Source organism: Poromitra crassiceps, assembly GCF_964638095.1.
Source record: "Poromitra crassiceps genome assembly, chromosome: 3".
Taxonomy (NCBI): Eukaryota; Metazoa; Chordata; class Actinopteri; order Beryciformes; family Melamphaidae; genus Poromitra; species Poromitra crassiceps.
Window position 1 is genome coordinate 53,457,812 of NC_139625.1, and position 24,123 is coordinate 53,481,934.

Sequence of the window (24,123 nt, forward strand, 5' to 3'; positions counted from 1 at the left end):
TACCACATAACACAGCAACATTGGCTACAACATTCACGGTGAAATCACATAGATTCATACATTCAGTCTGTCTCCGATTGGTTTTTAGCATTAAATCTCGAAGATACACACATGAGGAAGCATATCATGGCACATTCAGTATTCACCAAATAGCTATTCACTACAACGAAGCTACGTTAGCTACCGTTAGCATTAGCTAGGGTGATACAACATGTTTCAGCCAGAGTGAACTCACCGAAGAATCGCTCACTAGTGAAAAGAAAATGCTGGTGGGAGTCTGAATCGTCCTTAAGGCAAAAAATCCAAAGGATTATGCTTTCTGAGGTAGAGGTTTCACCACGTTGATTCTTTCAGCTGCGTGTAACGTTAAATTCAGCGCGTCTCTGCATTCTGGAATGTTCTCTGGAATGCGAGAGAAGAAGAATGGGCGTCTAAAGAAGCTGCGGTGCGCATAGCACCTCTACTGGTGAGAATGGGAACGCTCAGGTTGTAAGTGTAGTGTAATGCAAGTTAGTTTAAGTGGTAAAACTAATGTGGGTTACAAGTCAATTTACGGTACATATCGAACACGAACCCCTCCCCCACATTCGAAGTTGCATTCGAATTTCGAATGAAAAGTGACAGCCGTAGGCTGCACAATTCTTCATAACTGATGTGTACATCCATCAGTTATAATTATAGAGTAGTGGAATATTGGCAACATTGAAAGATTTACTTTCAGTCTTCTGTAGTTGAAAATAGCAAAAATGTTGATATAAGATGCAATGAGAAGGGTGATGGGAGCAGCAGGGTAGCAAGTTGAGTAGGGCGTCTCTCCTTCAGCCAGAGGGTGCAGGTTCAAGCCCCCATGTCTGCAGGCAGCTGCCCTGCTGAAGTGTCTTTGAGCAAGACAGTGAATGTGTAGCTGACTGTTCACCGTCTGACCTCTGCAGAGGGGGGTGAGTGGAAAGGGCTGCATGATGATACTGTGCAAATAATCATATTATGATTAGGCTACTTTGCTGAATTGCTGCAATTGTGATATAAATTGCATTATAAAATGGCTCTCTCAAATCAAGCAATCTGATTAGCTCACAGCTGTGGTATATTTAGCGTATACCACACTAATATACCACAGTTATGAGAAAACTGAAAACGGAGAAAACACATGGTAGCTAGCTGGCCTTCTAGCCTCACAAACGAGAGCTCCACACCACAATACCCAGAGTGCCTTGCGCTAGTGTTTACTGTTGTCTCCTGCTAGTGCTAGGGACGTCATCAGTATATGACAGTTAGTTAGCCGTTTGCTAGCTAACAACGTTCGCTTGCTGCCTACTGAAATGGAACTATTAGCGTTAACTAACGTTAGCACAAGCATTAGCCCAAGTTAGCTAGCTAACTGTTGTTACATTCAAAAAGAAGCAACGTGAGACAAACTGAACTATGATCAAGTCTATTTATTTAGCGTAGCATGTCAACTCTGTAGCTCTAGGAAGTAAATCAAGCATAACAACCCACCCCCAGCAGCCTATAGGCTCCCTTCCACAAGGCTTCTTGTTAAGCGCCCGGCATGGTTCTGCGCAGCCTCGACTTGGAGCCTTGCCGCCGATGAGCAGCGACAGCGAGACTGTGCATACTCGAACGTAACTCATCCAAAACGTTATCGTGTCGTTTACCAAGAACTTGCAATCATGTCGGTGGGGGGACATTTTATTGTCCCTCCATTTCAAAACTCATTCTGGTGAGCCTGCAGAAGGCTTTGCTAGATGAGGGACAAGCACTGTTAAATGAGGAAATGGCATTTCCTCATTCCTCACAACAAGGAGTTGATGCCGCGGAGTCACATTTTCGAGGAGCTGCACGCCCCCTACGCCGAGCTGCGCCGATACGACGCCCAGCTGCGGCGACCCCCTCGGTGCAGTCAGCGCCGTCATATCGCTCGAGCATAATTTGCACTTTACTCACACATAGAATTAAACAACATAGAACACACCACACTAACATTAGCTGTTTGTTTGTTACCAAGCCTGTGTTGCTATCTGACATTGTTCAGCAACTGCGTCGGCTCTGTGCAGGGAGCCAAGAGTATGATTTCTGAATAACAGGAATTTAAATTGTTGTTGTTTATTCCTTTCATATTGCATAAAGCAATAGATCACTTCAGGCTGTATATGCTCATTATACCAGACCTAAGGGTGTTTTCGCCCTTCGCCGTAGGTGTGGTTTAATGAGCATTTATAAAACGATCGAGCAATCTGATTGGCTCACAGCCATGGTATAATGAGCATACCACAGTCAATATACCACAGCTAGAGCCACTCACTGTGTGAAGCAAATTGGAGCACTACTTGTAGCACCACTTGGGTCAGGGCCAGGGGGGCTTTATAAAGCCAAACAGCTCATGTCATTTTTGCTCTTCTAATTTTTTAAACACTGATTTAAGACATTTAAATAATAATAATAATAATAATGATTTTCATATTGCCATACTTGGTAACCATTTTATAAAAGCAATAGATCACTTCAGACACGTAAGGGTGTACGAAGTGTGGTATAATGAGCATATATACCACGGCCTGTTTTTTCACTATTCTAGATTGTTCAGCAAGCAAGAAACATTTTCAGAAATGTCTCTGATTATTATTTTTGTTATATTGTGCAATGTAATTTATAATTAATTAGGCTCAGGGCCAGAAAACCATGTTTAGGAATTAATTTTGAGCACCCACCACCAAATTGTGATAAAAATGGTTGCAACTTCTTCGTCTTGCAGTTTGGAAATTGAAGTAGTTCATGTTGCCATTTTCTTTTTCTTGTATTGTTTTTTCTTTATTAATTGTGCAGCCCTATTATGGGGCTCAGTGAAGTATAAAAAGCGCAGTAATAAAAGTTGTTTTTCCTCAAATCATCAATGCTAGTAGCAATTGTGATCATAACAATCTAACAAAACAATCAGGACTATCATTGCAGCCATAATGCTGCGGCGTGCTGTTTAGGGCATACTCCGCCGAGGCCTGATTGGGTCTATATACTCTGTAACTGGCCCCCTTCTCTTCTGCTTTCCGCCCTCAGTATGGTCCCTCCTGTCTGCACCCTCCTGTCTGCACTCAGCCAATCAAATATGCCGTCACCACCGGGCTTATGACCCACACCAGTTGCTATAGCAACGCAGGCCTGCCTCCCAGAGAACATGTCATGCATGTTAAGTGGTTCTTGGATGCTCGCTCGTTGTCTCTCTCTTACTCTCTGTCTCTCTCTGTCTGTCTCTCTCTCTGTGTCTCTCTCTCTTTAAGTACACACACAGGATGAAGTGACTTGGCAGACCACAGATGGTAAACATGAGGGTTTGTTTTAATGTTTCTGAAGCTGCACTCATAACTACACTGCCTGCCCTTGGGTGTGTGTGCATGTTTGTGTGTGTGTGTGTGTTTGGGAATGAGGGACTACAGTTACACTCAGAATATCTTATCACGGGGCGTCTGGGTATTGTAGAGGTAAAAGCACTGGCTTACCACCGTTGAGACCCGGGTTAAATTCTCATTAGCGGTACTTCCGGCTTGGTCAGACATTCCTACAGACACAGACAGCAGGGGGAATTGGCCATTTGGGGAGAAAATGGGAGAAACCCCCAAATAAAATAAAAGAATATGTTATCATTCTGAATGAATTTGTTATGATAGACGTTTCCAAATGAGCTGTTGTGAAGAACGCAAAAGGTGATTTGATAAGGTGTTACATGTAATGATTTGATAAGGTGTTAGATGTAATGATTTGATAAGGTGTTACATGTAATGATTTGATAAGGTGTTACATGTCATCAAAATAAAACGTTGTTGTGTAGTTGAGTTGAGTAATCCCACCATCTAGCAAGATGAGCATGCATCGTCTGATATGCACAATGTTTGCATTTTTGCGCTTCTTTAGAATTGAGCAGCAGAATATTCTCATCAGCAGGATATTCTTCCACCAATCATGACAGAATTATTCAACCACACATGTAAAAAAAGAAAGAAAAAAATCATTGTTTTGGGCCAGTCAATCATCGAGGTTTTCAACCAGTCCCCAATTCAGCCTCCCTATTTTTGAAGCCAATGCAGAAATTGCATTCTTTCAAATGGCCAGTGGGGGGCGCAGTTTGTGTAGCACTCCCCGGGAACATCCATTCAACTCTATGGGAAACGAGCCAACTTCTCTCTCGGTCTATGTCTTAAATAAACACTTTCCAAATGAGTATATGGTCTGAAAAAACAATTTCAAGTCTTTTTCATGCTCCAACGTGCTCCGTTTTCCAAATTATAGCCCCATTTCGAGGAAAATTGATGACAAACATCGGATAATAAGAACAGTAATACTTCCGACCGGTAGAGGCAGCAATGTGCCGCAAGGCATCAGGTAGCAAGTAATAGTTAAGCAAATTATCAGAAAATAGCATTACTTTATGATATTTTAATAATGTTAATAGACACACATAACTATATAGATACCATACATCTAACGTTCATAACATGGCGGACCATTTAACGTTATCTATACCGTTAGATAAAGCCTTAAGCCTTCTCTGTATTCAGACCATTGGATTCAGCCCAGAAACCGGAGTACGTTATAAATGTTATAAATATAGTCACGTTATAAACAACTAACCAACGCTGGGGGTCCGTATGGAAACAGTGTTACTCGAAATGGTTAAAAGTTAAATCAATTTGGTCATTCAGTGGCGTTTTACTGCAATGTAAAGTAAGTAGCGTTAGCCGCTAGCATTAGCCAAAGTAGCTGACTACCCATAATGCATTACGGCGATAAGAGAGACAGGGCAAATTCGGAAACTCCCCCGGCAGCCGCTAGGGGCAGCCGCCCCCTCTCGAAGTACTTCCGTGTAGAATTACTCTATTCAACCAATCAACGATGAGCAGGAAGCGGGAGATTCAAGCCTCACTTTCTCCTATCATATACCAATCAGCTCGCTTTATCCAGATCTTATTAACTATCAATGTTTTCAACCAATCTTAAATCTTTCTTCGTTTCCAGCAAGCCCGTTTTTTCACCATCCATGTTTTACCAATTCACAGAAACTTGTTGCCATCACTTTTCTCAAAGTGGATGAACATGTGCAGAATACGATGTATTCCAACCAAAGAAAGTCACTTTGTGAGTTTATGCCAATTTGCTGCTAATATTTTCCTTTTCAACGGATTTCCAGTCAGTGGAATTTCAGTTGGCTAGGCCTTTCCTTTTATGTATTCACATGACACATTTTATTCTGATATGGCTCATAATAGGGATTGCTACGGGAATATTAGGGTCCATGAAATTGGGGTGGGCGATATGGCCCTAAAATAATATCACAATATTTCAGGGTATTTCTGCGATAACAATGTCCTTCACAATATGACACAATCCTCCTTTATTATATAAAAGGGAACAAGTGGGCTTTGTCTGACTGTTTCAATTGTTGTCCCACTGATAGACAATGTCTATGACATCATCAGTAACATCATTATTGACCAAAATCATCTTATGACATCACTGATGATGTCATAGGCACTGATGTTGTCATAGGCATTGTGACATCATCGGTGATATCATAGGCATTGTGATTGTGTGCTGCACATGCCAATAGGGCAGGCAAGGCCACTCAGCAGCCGAGCTGCGGGCGAGCCCGCGCAGTGGCCGAGCTGTGTGCGGCAGCCTAGGGTTTCGAGGGCTGATACTTTAGTACTGAAAAATATTGTGTTATTAATTTAAAAAACATACAATTGCAGCAAAAGTGTTATAGTTTTATATGTCAGCATAAACATAACAGATTGCCTTCAAATATGCAAATATGCCTTCAAATATTACAGTTTCTTTGGACATGGTCTTTTGTAACCAAACCACTCACCTTTATGGATTGTTTGTTTGTTTGTTTGTTTGTTTGTTTGTTTATTTATTTATTTATTCGGGGGAGTCTCACTGAGAGCAATGCTCTCATTTCAGGAGTTCCCTGTTCACCTTCACATGCACATTCACACCTGGAGGCTGACCAGTACAACCACAGTGTGATCTGTTGGCCACTGAGCGGCTCCACTGGAGTGGTTGGGGTTAAGGCCCTTGCTCAAGGGCACCTCAGTGGTGGTAATGAGGGAGGGGCAAGCTCCACCGTGGAGTCACTGTCAGCCATGCTTGTTGTTGCTGTCTGTAAGTTACGCACGTAACGTACGTCATACGCAGCATAATGGTGTGCCATACTTGCATGCAGTACTTGCATGCATACTTTTCCTGCAGTAGGGCTGTTCGATTTTGCCTAAAAATAAAATTGACGATTGTTTCTCTCAAAACTCGATTTTCGATTTCGATTTCGATTTTTTTTATACTATTATACTTCTCTAAACATTTGTTGCCCTGCAGACAGTGCAGAGCTCTTTTTTTTCCACAAGTGACAATTTATGCTTTTACTCTGAAGGCAGAACAACCCAACTTCCTGTTTTAGCCTAATTTGCTATGCCTAACTTCCTGGGGCCGGTTGCACCAACTGGTCTTAACTATGCCTGGTCGTAACTCCTACGTCGGTCTTAGTTAAGACCATGGACTTACGCCTGTTGCACCAACACGGCTTATGTCTGGTCTTAACTATGCTGGTCGTAGCAATGCGCGTCCATGTGAATTGCCAGGGAATGCCCCCTGATTGGATGATGTTGCAAAAAATGTGCCTCGCGACCTGCTTGGAGCACTGTGCCACTACGCTCTCTCAGCCACTACTGTAAAACACCCTCCCTCCTCCCATCCTCCCTCGCTCCGGGGGAAAAATGGCGGCTATTGAGCAGACAGAGTCAGTCTGAATGAAATTGAATGTAACGTTCCCAATTCTATGTATTAACTTCTAAAAAACTAACGGCAACATTTTGGAAGGCGGGTTAGGTTAACTAGTTAGTTATAATCTAACGTCGTGCTTTCAAAGACGGCGAACTGGCGGTGTTACGACGATGACGGTCAAAAAGGTCTCCGCGGAGATCTCTGTTACAGGCAGGCTCTACGCCTCCTCCTGACGAGGCGTAGGAGTTACGCCTGGTCTTAGTGAAAATAAGGCTTAAGTCGTCTTGGTGCAACCGGCGTAGCTGTTAGGTCGTAAAGTTACGACCAACTTAGCTTAAGACCAGTGTAAGACCAGTTGGTGCAACCGGCCCCTGGCTTTTGCTTGCTAACCTGCAGTTAGGAATTGTTTTGGCAATATGAATATGAGTTGTACTGGTGTAACCGAATGACTGTGAGTCCTTGTGAGTCCTGCCCGAGTGGTAGCGAGTGGGTTGGTTAAACTCACTCTCCCCAGTATAAAGGCCTGTTAACCAGCTGCGCCAAGGGAGCTAGCTCTTTTGGCATAGTGATTAGCACGTGAGCTTTGGAAGCTGGAGGTCAGCGGATCGAATCCTGCTCCACCCTGGGCAAGCCCTTAACATGGGTTCCTGCAAGTGCTGTCGATACGATATGGCACACCCCTACATGCAAACCCAGGCAATGTTTCCTAACACTTTTATTACAGTACAGATGGAAAATAAACTATCTTGATCCTGTCTGACACCTTCTGAGACAGGATATGCTTACACACACACGCGCTCGCACACACACACAAACACACACACACACGCTCGCACACACACACATACACGCGTGCGCGCACACATTCCGTCGCACCACCTGGAATGTCAGGGCGAGCAAGCCTTATGAGAAGTCTGCTGCCCTCCAACCAGCCACACTGGTCTTCACTTACAACTCACTGCCTTCTGCTGCCAGAATTAAGCTCAGTATGTCAGCAGGTGTGTGTGTGTGTGTGTGTGTGTGTGTGTGTGTGTGTGTGTGTGTGTGTGTGTGTGTGTGTGTGTGTGTGTGTGTGTGTGTGTGTGTGTGTGTGTGTGTGTGTGTGTGTGTGAGAGAGAGAGAGAGAGAGAGGGGGGGGGGGTTGCAAAGTGAATACAGTAGGCAGCTTCTCTCTTATCCAAAATTGAGGGATAGTTCAGGAGACATGCTGCAAATTATTCATAGCCTCCTGTCGAAGCTGCTATGCTCTATTTGTGTGCGTGTGTGTGTGTGTGTGTGTGCGCGTGCGCACATGTGTGTGTGAGAGGGAGAGATGCCAGTGTGTAGAAAAAAATGAGGAAAGCTGCTGTTCATTGAGGATTATTTTCCACACACACACACCCCCCCCCCCCCCCCCCCCCCCCTCACACTGAAGCAAAGAAACACATATAAAACACAAAAACTGATTCAAATGAAGTCCCTTTGGAGAGAGAGACGCATGCTGATGAGCGGGACAGAGAAATGAAAGTGCATTGAGGCCAGCAGCTGAGATAACAGGGAAGGGGGGTGGGGGCGGGGTTAAATTACATAATAAGGCCAGTCCCGCCTCCTCTGTCCTTTGCGCTGTCATTCACATGCGGCTGCAAGGCGGCAGCTAGAATCCAGTCGTAGTCGGATGATTTGCTGTCTTCTCGTCACCGTCTGGACTATTTTTAGCGTGCGGTGTGATTAACTGCAAAGTCAAAGCACTCTGGACCATTCCACACACTGATGATGTAATAATAACACCTTGCCCTGTCAATCACAGCCAGGTTCACCCATCTTCATTCAATTCACAATTCCACACAGCGGGGAGGACTTTTAGGCTACGTTTACCATGTGCTTTTAAAAATGATTATCTTCCCTTTTTTCTTCTTCTCTCCCCCCAGCTTATATGTACTAAACATATATATTATATATATATTATATATATTATTTATATTATATATATATTAGCTTATATGTACTAAACATGTGTTGCCCGTGTAGCTCAATGGACAGATTGTGTAGGCTACAACACAGCCAGTGTTGAGGCTGTGATTTCCTCTCAGGCCAACTATGCAAAACATATGAACTCTTCGTACTGTCAAATCAACATTTCATTTAACACATTCACTGCCAGCCATTTTTTTTTTACTGTAGGTAGCTTCTGCCAAGCCGTTTTTTGAGGATTCTGGCTCATTTTACAAGAGCCGAGGATAATTTTCTGCTTGGACTTTGTGAACACGAAGTTCACAAAAGTACTAATAGAATGTGTGCTTTCTCTGTCTAAAAGAGTTAGTTTGTAGAGTTAGTAGTTATGTAGATATTAGCCGTTGAGTACAGCATGGTTTCAGTGTCTGAGACAGGAAGCTGAGATAATCGCAGTTTTGTGAAATTCAATCAAACAGGCAGAACAGTCACTTTAACCATTTATTTTTGGCATCAGTGAGAGATCAGACATCTGAACAATATAGTTCTGAACACCCTCTCCCTTAAACTCCTCCCTCCGTGGGCGTGTCTGGTGGCGTTTGTCACAAGCCAGTTTCTCCTGCCTGTCTGAGCAGTGAGCAGCCTCCCTCTCTGGCGGCCCCTCGTCGGCGAGTGTGGCGAGTGTGGACTGTGGATGGGACTCAATCGTTTCTTGGATTTTCGGTTGAGAGCTTTGATGAAGCTTTGTGCGATTCTAGGCTTTATGCTGCCCACCCAATCTATTTTTGGAACCCCCCACCCTTGTGCGCCCGTGTGCAGCAGCGTGAAAGCGTTTTCGCCTACAGAATGAGGCTCGTTCGTTTCTGGGTTTTCGGAATGCGTGCGATTTCCTTTCTGCGGGTGTTTCAAAGTGTGTTTCACCCATAATCTATTATGCAAATTTGCAATCCCCCACGCCAGCACCGCTCTCCGCTCTCGGTGTGCTGCTCTGCTGGCGCGGCCGCTCTCGGCGAGTCTGGTGACTGATGACTGTAAAATCGCCAAGCCATTTCCTTGAGAATGGCTTTCTCCCGCGGCTGTTTTTGGTTGGCATTCTCTCTGTCGGGAGAGCACTGTCGCCACTTAGTTGGTCGGTAAAATAGATTATACTAATTCAATACTTCCAATATTTTTATAGGAGACGTGGGGGGCATTGATCCACGTAGCACCGTCAAAAAAAAATGTTTTTATTTTTTGACGAGTCAACTCGTCATTGGCAGTGAACGGCTGGATTGTGTTTGACGAGTCAACTCGTCATTGGCAGTGAACGTGTTAAAATGTTATTTGTTACATGCTATTTACCAGGGATTTGTCCCCCTCCCACCCCCCAGGGGTGAAGGCAACATTCCTATTTCAGTCTATATAGGTGTGCTGTACTTTGGGGGGAACTGGGTTAGGGGTGTTTAGGCCGGCTTTATTTCCTGGGGTTTATTTCCCTGGGTGTCAATTTTTGCATATTACATTCCCACTCTGTCCTATTAGTGGGTTTTCCACTTCAGAGCCTATAGTACATGTGCAGTAGAGCTGCAACGATTAATCGATTGACAGAAAATTAATCGACAACTATTTTGATAATCGTTTTGAGTACAATTTAAGAGAAAAGGTTCCAGCTTCCAGATTCCAGCTTCTTAAATGTGAAGATTTTCTGGTTTCCTTACTCCTGTATGACAGTAAACTGATATTATCTTTGAGTTGTGGACAAAACAAAACTTTTGAGAGCATCATCTTGGGCTTTGGGAAACACCGATCGTCATTTGCTACCATTTTCTGTCATTTTATTTATCCAAACAACTAAAATAAATCGGCAGATTAATCGGCAGATTAATCGATTATGAAAATAATCGGCAGTTGCAGCCCTAATGTGCAGACAACTAGCTCTCGATTTTTTTTAAGGCAAAAAGAAATGCTGAGAATTTTTCTTTTTTATCATGCCATGGCTTCCTGCCCTTTTTGCACTATCCATCCAAACTCTATCTGTATTCAACTTGCTGCCCTGGCCACCAGGAGTTTTTACACTACGACTATCTGTGCAGCCCTGTCAGCACAATTGGCCCTTGTTATCCTTTCCGGGGTCTTATATCAGTGCTGTGGGAATATCAAGTGCCTGCATCGATCCATCTGTAGCTGACCAGCTCCCACATCCAAGTTTCACTTGAGTTTGGAAGTGACCAACTGCTCATTTTATTCAAATGTATTACAACAAACTAACCCCATACCTGATTACTATCACAAATACACTACATGCCTGTATTTAATATTGACTGAAATCTTGAGTGTCTTTCCCTCACTGCCTTGCGGTTTGTTCAGACACCGGCTGTCTGAGAGCACCGAGCCAGACAGAGGTGATTGTGTGTGTGTGTGTGTGTGTGTGTGTGTGTGTGTGTGTGTGTGTGTGTGTGTGTGTGTGTGTGTGTGTGTCTGTGTGTGTGTGTGTGTGTGTGTGTGTGTGTGTGTGTGTGTGTGTGTGTGTGTGTGTGTGTGTGTGTAGTGTGGTGAAACAGAGGCTCTCCTTGCCAGTGCTATTCCTCAGTACAAACACTGTGTGGAAGAGAGTATTTAAATACACACTCTCTTAGCCTGCCCCCTACTGTTGCCCAGACCCAGTTTCAAACACACACGTACACACTCATGCACACTCCGGTGGAAATACACTCCTAAAACACTTTGAACATCAACAAAACCCAAGTGAAAGTCATCCCCGAGTTAATTATGAATTAGGTTAATTTTTCTAAGTCCACTTTCCCCTGTTAAAACCCAATTAAGCAGTTTGGAGATAGACTTAGGGCAGAGGACTTTGTGGATCATACTGCCTCTGGTGGTTGAGTGCGGTACTGCGCTGCCTTAGCTCTTGGCTCTCATTAGCATATTAACAGGTAGTTATTCAAATGTTTTAATTAATTGAGCTGCCAGTCCTCTTAATGAGCATTTGCACAGGCTGAGCTCTGGCTAAAAAGGCACCATGGCATGTTTAGTTACATCTACATCATCTTTAGCTCCAGGGATTTTCCACTACTTGAACCATATATATATATATATAAATGCAGGCCATTTACTTGAAATCATATTTACCTCCAAACTTCCTCAAACAATGACTGTTTTACCTGAGGGCAAGATTTTGATTGAATCATAGCACTCCTCTCCCTTCTGCATCTCCCTGCTTTCTCCAACTTTAAATTTGTCATTATGGCACAAATTCACTTAGACGTTTTGAGTTGATTTTGCTGTTAATTCAGTAAAGGAAGTTCCAACATTTTGATGGAGTGTGATATATTTTGAACATGTCCCAGGGGTTTTAGTGAAATTATTTGACACTCCTGTGAGCAGATCCACTGAACATGTGTCCCACAATATTTTGCTGTTGTAGTTCTCAAAGTGACCAGTTGGTGTCTTCCTCTCCCCATTTCCCTCCTCTGAGCAGTCCTGTTCCTCCAGAGTGAAAGATTGAACTGTCTCTGAGCTTAGTTTGACAATTTATGATTTTCTTCCCGTTTTTGGACACTCAAACAAACTGTGAGTGTGAGATAAACGTTAGAGACATGTTGAGCAGTTGTTTGTGGGGACTTAACATTATTGATTTGAGGCGCATCGAAACTTAATTCAAACAAGGTGTCTGCTTATAGTGTTTACCCTCTAACTATAGCACAAGGAATAGCTGCATCAGAGTTTTTGTGTGCGAATGAACGACTTAAGTTGTAATTACTTGTTGTTACTAGCTTACTAGTTTTTAAATGTGTGTATTTATCATGCTTTCTTTGTGTTTCTCTCTGTTGCTGTCCAGGGGCTGCAGAGTTTTGAGTGGTCAGTCCTGGAGCGTCTCCTCTCTGCCCCTGGAGACCTTACCCTATCAGAGCTGCCGTCCTGTGCCTCTGCCGTCGCACCTCACAGGCACCCTCCGTCCTGAAGACACACACACACACACACACACACACACACACACACACACACACACACTTGCACACCTCGTCGCCACCCTCACCGATCAGGATGATCACCTCGGAGCTCCCGGTCCTACAGTGAGTATGGATTATCTGTGGCGCTTCCGGGTGACATCTTCTCTGTGGCACATGTCATGTTGTCTCAAAGTGAAACATTTAGCAGCCGACACAATCTGCTAGGGGTGGGGGGGGGATCGATACAGCATGGTATCGATATTTTGTGTGGCAATATATCGTATCACATGAATGCCAGTCTAACTATGTGTAACTTAAATGAAAATGTCTATGAATATATTAACTAGTGATTGTCCAAATAAAGGCTAATGTGATTAGAAGTATCCCTATCACAGCCTCTGTTGGTTAAATCTGAAGGGTTTCACTTCAAAACTGATGTTGCTCAGTATTTCAAAAACATCACCGACTGCATCATCTAAAATGTTCCTATTTGAGTAAAAAACAACAACATGTTAGTATGACTGCAATATACCAGGCTGAGTTTACCAATCAATAGCATTTGCTTTTCATCCCCCCATCGCGTCACGTTTTTGAAAAGCGTTTTCTCTCATTCTGGAATAAACCCCCCCATTGACTGGGCGGCTGAATGAGTGCATTGGGTGACAGTGTTTGAATGATCCTGTGTGTTTGTTGCAACTCTCTCAGGGACTCATCCAACGAGTCTGGGGCAACGGACACAGTGGGCTTGAGTATGAGCATGAGCGAGGTGGAAGACCCCGAGGCCAAAGGCAAGAAGAAGAGGGGGAGACCAGGGAAACAAACCCCGGTAGGTGTGTGTGTGTGTGTGTGTGTGTGTGTGTGTGTGTGTGTGTAGGTGTGTGTGTGTGTGTGGGAGTGTGTGTGTGCATGTGCTTGTGCATACGTGTGTGTGTGCGTGCGTGTGTGCGTGCGTGCATACGTGTGTGTGTGTGTGTGTGTGTGTGTGTGTGTGTGTGTGTGCATGTGCATACGTGTGTGTGTGTGTGCACGTGTGTGTGCATTAGGGGTGGGGGGAAATCGATACAGCATAGTATCGCGATATTTTGTGGGCAATATATCGTATCATATTGAATGCCAAGTATCATGATATTTTATTATCCAAAATGTCAAGTGCATGCAACCTTTATGGAAGGTTTTTATGACAGTGTTGGTCAGTCTGTCAGCTTGACAATCATATTTTGCTGCAATAAAAATGATTGAAGTGAGATGAACAGACTGGAAACTTTATTTCATTAGATAAAACAGATGTTGACAAAGTTTTTTCCTTTGGGGACATCATTTGCAGTCGAAAAAAGGTAAGAAAACACAATATATTGCAATATCGCAATACTCAATATATTGCAATACTAGCATATTGCAATACTATCGTATCGTGACTTAAGTATCATGATAATACCATATCATGGGGCATCTGGTGATTCCCACCCCTAGTGTGCATACGTGTGTGTGTGTGTGTTGAGAAAGAGGGGAAAAGTGAAAAAAGCAACAACCAGGCTTTGTCTGTCTCTGTGTGTGTTTGTATGCGTTAGATTTTGTGTGTATTTACTTCTCCCGACCCCTCCCACCAGGCACCCAAGAAGCCTCGGAAGTCACCGACAGACAAGGGTGGGGGCGTGGCCAGAGGGCGAGGGAAAGCCAATGGTGTGGCTCAGCACAACGGCGAGGGCGGAGACCCTGTGACACTGTTCGAAGTGGTCAAACTGGGCAAGAGCGCCATGCAGGTGTGTATACTTTTACCACCCTTTTGTTTGTGGGATATAATTGAATGAACCACAGTGGGAAACAGACTTGGCTTCTGTTTTTCCTAGTTCAGCACAATTGTCCATGAAATACAAAATTCCTAAATATATTCAATAAATCATTCTGTTGCTGCTACCTGTCCGACTGAGATTTTTATTTGAATAAATCAGTAGTTTGATGACTTTTCACTATGCAAACTTCTGTTCGTGTTAGCTCCCTAGAATATGTTTGAGTTTGTCTTATGGAGGCCTTCTTGGCCGAAACGTTGTCTTTTTAATATTCTGTAATAAAAATAAACATTTGTTTTAGTGGAGAGACTGTGGCACCCATTAATTTGGTACTTACAGACCATATTTGTGTTTGCACCTCTGCTCCTGTTGTTGGATCCAGGTGCATCTTCTGTATAGGAGGTTGTAACTCAAGATAGATGTTTTTGGTAGTTATGTACGGCTATAATATCCCCCATATAGGCAATAATGCAATATAGTTTGTTTCTAAAGTTGGTATACAATTTTCAAATATGATGATATTGAAAAACAATGCTGTTGTAAGTCAAACTGTAACTGTTATAAAAAATAAATACATATATAACCCTAACCTCTATATAAATGGTGTACCTGGAAACAGGAACAATATGTAATAATGCATTATTTAAAGTGGCTATGAAAATGTATACCTACTTCTCGAAACGTCCATTATTTGTGAGAGTCATCCTTATGTGCGACAAGTAGACTTGATAGATGGAGATCAAGACTGTTGATTTAATTATTTAAATTGTGTGTGTGTGTGTGTGTGTGTGTGTGTGTGTGTGTGTGTGTGTGTGTGTGTGTGTGTGTTCCTGTCCACAGTCTGTGGTGGATGATTGGATCGAGTCGTACAAACAGGACCGAGACATTGCTCTGCTGGACCTCATCAATTTCTTCATCCAGTGCTCGGGGTGCAAAGGTAGGACTTCTGAAACGATCACAACTCGATGTAATCAAAATCATCGTTGTTGCTCTGTCTGGGTGCAATGTGTAAACTCACAACAATAACTTATCTAAATCTGATTTAAATCCTGATGCTATCTTGATTATTGTTTTGTGGTCAGGCACGGTGAGGATTGAGATGTTCAGGAACATGCAGAATGCCGAGATCATCCGCAAGATGACAGAGGAGTTTGACGAGGTAACTGCCATTCAGGTTTATCAGCTAATAATTAATGTTCTAGTGAAAATAATGCTCTATGATTACTTGAATGAATGTGTGTACGGACTAGACTGTTTGCCATATGGGTACAGATCAATTATTAGATAGGTAAATATATCACTGATATGTAGATGCATGCAGTGTGCACAGGTTCCCGTTAGAGGAGAAATAATTATGCACTGAAAGGCTTCAAACCTGTTTTGCTACTTTCATGTCTCGAACGAACGATCTGATGCTTTATATTGATACCATTGACACACATGCTCTCGAACCCAGATCCTACCACATCACATCACCTGCATGTTTGTGTCAACAGGACAGTGGGGATTACCCTCTCACCATGCCGGGGCCGCTATGGAAGAAGTTCCGCTACAACTTCTGCGAGTTCATCTGCGTTCTGATCCGCCAGTGTCAGTACAGCATCATCTACGATGAGTACATGATGGACACGGTCATCTCCCTCCTCACCGGCCTGTCTGACTCCCAAGTCCGAGCCTTCAGGCACACCTCCACACTAGCAGGTAATGGCGCACTTTTCAAAACACTACGAGCATTGCAGACACTTCCTTGGCAGGTAATTACACCATGGTTATTTGTGCAGCACTTTCCAAAACTGTTATTACCTGCATTACAGTAATGACAAGAAGTTTATTTATACAACAATTTGCAAAATGGTTATTAGGTGCTTTGCAGTAATGACAGTACGTTTATTTGTGCAGTACTTTGCAAAATAGTCATTAAGTGTGTTACAGACACCTGCATAGTGGCAGGTAATGACAGTATTTTTGCACAGCCTTTTCAAAAAAGTTCCAAAGGGCTTTGAAGACAATAAAGCAACCTAAAAGCCAATGAGATAAACAGTTGCAAGTTTGTGACTTGCAGTGTTTTGCTTGATCTGATTATCAATTTGTGAGACGACTGCTCCACTCCACTGTTTGTGAGTATTTTGTGTTAATAAAAAAATATGAAGTTCATCATAAAACAGAATTTAGGAGTACCGTAAATTCCGGACTATAAGCCGCGGCTTTTTTCCCGTTTTTTGGCCCCTGCGGCTTATATAACGGTGCGTCTTATCTATGGATTTTTTCAGAAAAAAATTTTCAAATACAAATAAAATCTCTCTTTTTTAGCACTCTTTCTACCTATAAATCCACTTCTGTTTTAATTTCCTCTGTTGCCCTCTTTTCACCACACCGCGGACACTGTGTGCACTGTCGAAATAAACAAAGGTGTTGTGTTATGTTGTTTTGTTGAAATGTTACGGTAATACGGTAAATGGGAGCTTCCTCAAACAGCCAACAATCCCCTCTGTGCGTGAACCCTTACATATGGTAATTACGGTAAGCAAAGTTCATCAGCCCGGAATCACAACAAGACAAGCAGTCTCTCTCTCACTTACCATGGGGAAGGTACGCAGAAAGTCACACGACGCAGCTTTCAAGCTGAAAGCAGTCGAACTCGCACTAAAAGAAACAAACAGAGCAGCAGCGCGTACCCTGGGCGTCGATGAGTCAATGGTGAGACGTTGGAAGCTGCAGCAGGAGGAACTGTCTCAGTGTAATAAGACAAAAAAGTCCTTCAGAGGCCACAAAAGCAGATGGCCGGAACTTGAAGATTCCCTTGAGGACTGGGTGTTGACCCAGAGAGGAGACGGCCGAGGCGTTTCCACGGTGCAGATCCGACTGAAGGCCAAAACAATCGCCACCGAGATGAAAATTGAACATTTCAGAGGTGGGCCATCTTGGTGCTACCGATTCATGAGACGAAAGGGACTGTCCGTCCGGGGGAGAACTACTGAACAACTCCCTCCCGACTACCAGGAGAAAATCACAAACTTCGGCGAATTCACACAAAGGAAGATCACGGAATATTATAGGAGTGTGAAAACATCCACAATCACCAACGGGTTCCAAAACGCTGGACTGCTGCGGGATGAAAAGGATGACGCCGCCACAGCTGGCGCTGAGGGCCGTCAGAGGCTTCAGAGGCTGTTCGATGCCGACAGTGATGAAGAGGAGTTCGTTGGTTTTGAGTGACAATGAAGGAGAGAGGAGAGTGGTTGACGAAGCCACCCTGAACCTGTTCGTTTCCGACACTGAAGATGAGGACTTTGGTGGTTTCAGTACGCAGGAAGAAGAGGAAGACGAGGATTAGTGACTTGACTTCTCTGGTTACAGGTTTGCTGCACATATACGGTAGCCTATTGTTGTGTGATTTTGTCTGGGGATTAGTGACCTGACTTTTGTTTTGTTTTGTTGAAATGTTAATAAATGGGAGCTTCCCCAAACAGCGATCTCTTTCCCGACATTCCTCTCTGTGCACGAACCCTTTCATATGGTAATTAAACATCAAAACACCCGCGGCTTATAGTCCGGTGCGGCTTATAGAAGAAAAAAATAGTCAATTTTGGTGCTGCGGCTTATAGACCGGTGCGTCTTATAGTCCGGAATTTACGGTAGTCTTCCTTTTGATATTGGATAGTTTATCTAGACTTGAGTAGAAGCTGGAGGGCCCTATCTTCTTCATACAGGCGCTATCCCGTATTAGCGCTTGCCTCAAAGCAGGGAAGATTGCAGTCCGCTGTCCAGGTGTTATGCCGAGTTTTGCACCCCCGCCCAGCATAAAAAAAAGCATCCCCACCTCACGGGAGCATAATTGTATAATTTATACAGAAATGTAACTGTTTAAAAGTGATATAATTGTCTGGTAGACGTGACCTCTGTGATTTCTAAGTTAAAACAGCAATATGTTGGGGATGCAATTCTCGGCGGGGATGCGGAAACGTTCACGTGTCGCAGGCGCAAATTAGAGCCGTGCCAAAAACATCTGCGCCCCAAAATGCCTGAGCAAACGGGATTTGGGCGGTCTTAACTACCAGAATTATTCACGGGTGTGGCCAGGCAATGCTGGGCATTACGTCAATTAAAACCAATCAGATTCCCGTCTCGCAATGGCTGTTTGCGCGAGGCATGCAATATGCTGTAATTCTCTCCATGCGTAATAGAGTGGACAGATCGTCTGTGGTGCCAACGACCCTCCGGGTTATGAAGGTAAATAGCCTATGTCCATTGTCCAACAAGTTTTCTCAATTCATTTCCCTCTTTGCGATGTGATAAAAGTTTCTCAGTGAGTTATAGTTGAGTGCCTCACTGAATTATCTGCTAATACTCAATTTTAGCAGCATAATTTGATGTCCTGGCGTGGCAAGGCTGCGCGTAATGACATATCCAAAAGGAATTTTACTTTGCACTGCGCTATGCTGCACGGAGATTACGGTGCGCTCCCACCGCAGCGAGGTATTATCGCTTAAGAGGTCCTTTTCAAAGCTCTAAGCGCGAAGTAATTGCGTGCTGCTGACGATAGGATAATGCCATCTATCCCCACATTTTAGCGCTGAAACGCCTGCTTTGGCATGTGGCATGCCTATACCCAGTACAATTATAACAGGCGTACGGCGTTAAACGAGCGCAAATTACCGCTTTTGGGAAGATAGGGCCCGGAGTCTTTTACAGAGTTAGGAAGCAAGGTCAAATCAAAAACAACTGAGTCGTATGTGCGTGTGTTTATGTGTGTGCTTCTGTCTGCAGCGATGAAGCTGATGACCGCGCTGGTGAACGTGGCTCTGAACCTGAGCATTCACCAGGACAACACCCAGAGACAGTATGAGACCGAGAGGAACAAGATGGCTGGAAAACGAGCCAATGAGAAGCTGGAACTGCTGCTACAGAAGAGGAAGGAGGTGAGCTAGGGGGCAATTTGACTTTTGACTTGTGATAATTTGATGGAAGGCTTTTGCAAGGACAAGAGTTTGAAATGCTACACAGAAATTTCATGACTGAAGCTGAAAAGATTGCTCCACTTAGTGTATACCGTAAATTCCGGACTATAAGGCGCACCGGTGTATAAGCCGCACCTGCAGAGTTGACTGTTTTTTACATATATAAGCCGCACCGGTCTATAAGCCGCGGGTGTTTTGATGTTTAATTACCATATGTAAGGCTTCGTGCACAGAGGGGATTGTCGGGAAAGAGATGGCTGTTTGGGGAAGCTCCCATTTATTAACATTTCAACAAAACAAAAGTCAGGTCACTAATCCCCAGACAAAATCACACATTGTGAGATGCTTAAAAATCACCATCGGCGGGAGCTTTACTCCAGATGCTGTGCAGCCAAGAACACAAGTGAAATTCGTTCTCTCGTGACCTGTGGTTCTCAACGTGATGGACGATTCACCTTTCTTGTTAACAGTCCTAGTGAGAGGCAGGTCGAACGTCAAAGGCACTTCATCCATATTTATGATCTGCTCCGGTCCGATGGAATATTCCTTGATCTTTCTTTGTGTGAATTCGCCGAAGTTTGTAATTTTCTCCTGGTAGTCGGGAGGGAGTTGCTGACACAGTCGTCCGCGCCCTGACGGACAGTCCCTTTCGTCTCGGGTTTGTGCATGATCCTTTGCTGCTGCTGCTGTTGTTGTTCCTGTCTCGCTACTGTCTCAGACATGGCTTTCAGGCTCAATCGCCGCCATCGTCGTAACACAGCCAGTTCTCCATCTTTTGAAGCATGATGTTAGATTACAACGAGCTAGTTGTGTGGCTTAGCCTTCCAAAATGTTGCTGTTAGTTTTTTAGAATGTAATACATAGAATTGGGAATGTTACATTCAATTTCATTCAGACTGTCTTTCAGGCTCAATCGCTGCCTTTTTCCCCCCGGAGCGAGGGAGGAGGGAGGGTGTTTTACCGTAGTGGCTGAGAGAGAGTAGTGGCACAGTGCTCCAATCAGGTCGCGAGGCACATTTTTTGCAACATCATCCAATCAGGGTCTCGCTCTCATAATGTCTGTCTTGCTCTCGTTCTGCCTCATACCAACATCCATAGATTTTGGAGGTTCCCGAGTGGCCGTTTGCTGGAAAAATCCATAGATAAGCCGCACCGTTATATAAGCCGCAGGGGGCAAAAAAGGCCAAAAAACGGGAAAAAAGCCGCGGCTTATAGTCCGGAATTTACGGTAATTGATCACATTTTAAGAATATATTGTAACATTGTAATACATTTTATTTATTTTAGAAGGTCTACTGTATTTGCAAATACCGGTACTCAAGATGTTTCTAGAAGATGCCAGAAAATAATTGTGCAAAAAATAATTTGGTTCCTCAAAACATAAAGATCAAGAATCATGATTAACAGTTGTGATCACAACAGCAGTTCAGCTCTAATTACGCAGCTCATATTGTGCTAAATATCAGAATGTCTGTCAAATATCTCTATAAATAGTCTAGTGTGTGTGTGTGTGTGTGTGTGTGTGTGTGTGTGTGTGTGTGTGTGTGTGTGTGTGTGTGTGTGTGTGTGTGAGTGTGAGTGAGAGAGAGAGAGACTGTCTGGCTGTAACTGGTTCTCTTCTCTGTGCAGCTCCAGGAAAACCAGGATGAGATAGAGAACATGATGAACTCCATCTTCAAGGGTATCTTTGTGCATCGCTACAGGTACCTTCTCATACCACCTGGCTAATGAATGCAGTAATGTTGCTGAGTCATCACTGCCTGTTTGTTTGATATAAGATAATGATACTCCAGTTGCCAAATGTCCTTTTTCTGTTTTGTTAAGAGTTCAGTGTTTGCCTTTTAATGGTGAAGGTAATGACATTCTTTACAATTAATTGTGGAACACTGTACCTTAGCCAAATGCTCAATGTCTTACTTCTTTGCAGAGTTCAGAGCCATGTCTGTGAGGATGGTGATGATGATGATGATGATGATTGTACGCATCTTGTTTGTCAGGGATGCGATTGCTGAGATCAGAGCCATCTGTATTGAGGAGATCGGAGTGTGGATGAAGATGTACAGTGATGCCTTCCTTAATGACAGCTACCTGAAATATGTAGGCTGGACGCTGCACGATAGGGTGAGCACACACACACACACACACACACATGAGCACACACACACATCATTGTTTGCTCTATAATTTTGAGTTAGTGTAACTTGCGGTTCTTAGATTTGCTTCTCAAGTTGGTAAGATGCGGTGGCAGTTTTGTTGCTGTGGTGGCTCACCACTACTGAATGAATAATGCAGGAGATGCACTGATTTGTACACAGACAAACGACACAAAGTCAGGCCTTTAGGCCCGTTTTTTTGTGTCTCTCGCTTAACTCCACCTGTCTCTCTCTCTTGTAGCAAGGAGAAGTGCGTCTGAAGTGCCTGAAGGCTTTGCAGAACCTGTACACCAACAGAGAACTGTTCCCCAAGCTAGAGCTCTTCACCAACCGCTTCAAGGTAACACCAGAATTAATAATGATAATAATGATGATGATGATGATGCTGATAACTTTTCTTTTCAATGACACTTTACCTCAAATGTTGGTGAGAGAACAAAGAACCCCAAATAAATTCAAATTTTAATTGTAGATGTCGAAACATTGCATTTCATTTCATTCAGTGGCAGTGCAACTGTTGGAGTTGGAAACCAAGTTTTTATGTTTCTTGACATAGTGGAGATGTTGACAGAAGATGCACAATACGTGATTCAATCATTTTTGTTCCCCCAAATTATTGTATAATTATAATCACTGATTATTGTGCTTCATAGTTATGATTAATATCTAGTAAAATAATGGTGTTTATCATTTTAGCTGTAATCTTCGATTCCTAATGCAATTCCACCATCACATCTCACTGAACATCTTAGTGCCTCTTGTCGGTATTTCCTTGTTAGACAGAATCTAAGGTTCCACATTCTCAAATTCTGTTTTTTTTTACGGCCAGCATGGTGATAATTTCCCCGTTTGTATTTGTTTTGACAGGATCGGATCGTATCGATGACTCTGGACAAGGAATACGACGTGGCTGTGGAGGCCATCAGACTCGTCACACTCATCCTGCAGTAAGTAGCTCTTGGAACTTTCTCTAGTTTTTTCAGACACACACACACACAAAACCCAGAAATATTATAGTATGCTTGTTTGGGTTCATCTCATGTAAAAAGCAAGTCACACTGAGCATTGTACGCTTGACCAGGGCTGTTTTGCGGCCTCAATTTAGGTAGGTAAATTGGGACATTAAAACATGATATTATTTTTTGTCCTGTGGGGTGGGGGTGTCACAACAGTATTTCAGCTCTATCTTGTTTAGACTTAGATTGGATTGATTATTCAGGAATCTTTATATGAAATGCAAAGCTTTCTGATTGGCTGTTCCAGGGGGAGCGAAGACGCCTTGTCCAATGAGGACTGTGAGAATGTGTACCACCTGGTTTACTCCGCCCACCGGCCAGTTGCTGTCGCCGCTGGAGAGTTCCTCCACAGGAAGTAAGTCCATCTTAAATCTTTTTACATCTGTCCTGTTGTTGAATTGACTGGCTCTCATGCTTTTCCTGATCTGATATCACCCATTTGCTGTGTTATAACCATCATTTGTCATCTCTTTGCCTATGTCTCTCTTATCTGTCTTTCTCATTCCCTTTTTCTCTCTCTTACTTCTCCTCTTTCCCCATTTCCCCGATTGCTCTCCTCTCTCTCTCTCTCTCTCTCTGTCTATGTCTCTCTCTATCTGTCAGATTGTTCAGTCGTCATGACCCGCAGGCAGAAGAAGCACTGGCTAAGCGCAGAGGGAGGAGCAGTCCCAACGGAAACCTCATCCGCATGCTGGTGCTCTTCTTCCTGGAGAGCGAGGTAAAACACACACACACACACACACACACACACACACACACACACACACACACACACACACACACACACACACACACACACACACACACTACACACACTACACATGATGCACACAAATGACAAAAACCTAATACCACACATACACAAGATGGAGGGTGTCTACACATACGCAAATTTATTTATAATATATTTAAGTATTCATACAATTCTAATTATAGCAATACCTCCAAACCTAAACCTGTATGTACTGTATTTGTGCGTGTGTGCTGCAGCTCCACGAGCATGCAGCCTACCTTGTGGACTCATTGTGGGAAAGCTCTCAGGAGCTGCTGAAGGACTGGGAGTGTATGACCGAACTACTGCTGGAGGAACCTGTGCAGGGAGAGGAGGGTAAGATCTCACACACTTATCTTTTGCTCAATTTCTCTTAGAAAAGGCTTGAGGCTACTCCATACCAAACACATCACATCATTTGAAATCCAGTAAGAAGAGATCATCAAATCTGGTTCCTTGAAACTGTCTTGGTGACCAGGGTTTGAATCTCTCTCTCTCTCTCTCTCTCTCTCTCTCTCTCTCTCTCTCTCCGTTTCCCTTTCTCTCTCTCTCTCTCTCTCTCTCTCTCTCTCCGTTTCCCTTTCTCTCTCTCTCTCTCTCTCTCTCTCTCTCTCTCTCTCTCCGTTTCCCTTTCTCTCTCTCTCTCTCTCTCTCTCTCTCTCTCTCTCTCTCTCTCTCTCTCTCTCTCTGTGTGTGCAGTATTGTCAGACAGACAGGAGAGTGCGCTGATAGAGCTCATGGTGTGTACCATACGACAAGCAGCGGAGGCACATCCACCCGTTGGGAGAGGCACTGGCAAACGAGTAGGTCA

At 43.6% G+C, this 24,123-nt stretch overlaps 1 protein-coding gene across 1 annotated transcript in view; it reads left to right on the plus strand.

Moving 5' to 3' along the window:
- Positions 1–24,123, plus strand: part of stag1a (STAG1 cohesin complex component a) — a 107,850-nt gene that overhangs the window by 69,033 nt on the left and 14,694 nt on the right. Inside the window, exons 2-16 of the mRNA XM_083633262.1 lie at positions 12,515–12,749; positions 13,332–13,452; positions 14,234–14,386; positions 15,254–15,350; positions 15,496–15,572; positions 15,910–16,114; positions 19,181–19,332; positions 21,001–21,074; positions 21,369–21,492; positions 21,766–21,864; positions 22,392–22,471; positions 22,788–22,895; positions 23,144–23,258; positions 23,531–23,648; positions 24,012–24,115. Coding sequence (XP_083489388.1) covers positions 12,721–12,749; positions 13,332–13,452; positions 14,234–14,386; positions 15,254–15,350; positions 15,496–15,572; positions 15,910–16,114; positions 19,181–19,332; positions 21,001–21,074; positions 21,369–21,492; positions 21,766–21,864; positions 22,392–22,471; positions 22,788–22,895; positions 23,144–23,258; positions 23,531–23,648; positions 24,012–24,115 — 1,656 coding nt within the window. The 5' untranslated portion in view covers positions 12,515–12,720. The remainder of the gene's footprint in view (positions 1–12,514; positions 12,750–13,331; positions 13,453–14,233; positions 14,387–15,253; positions 15,351–15,495; positions 15,573–15,909; positions 16,115–19,180; positions 19,333–21,000; positions 21,075–21,368; positions 21,493–21,765; positions 21,865–22,391; positions 22,472–22,787; positions 22,896–23,143; positions 23,259–23,530; positions 23,649–24,011; positions 24,116–24,123) is intronic.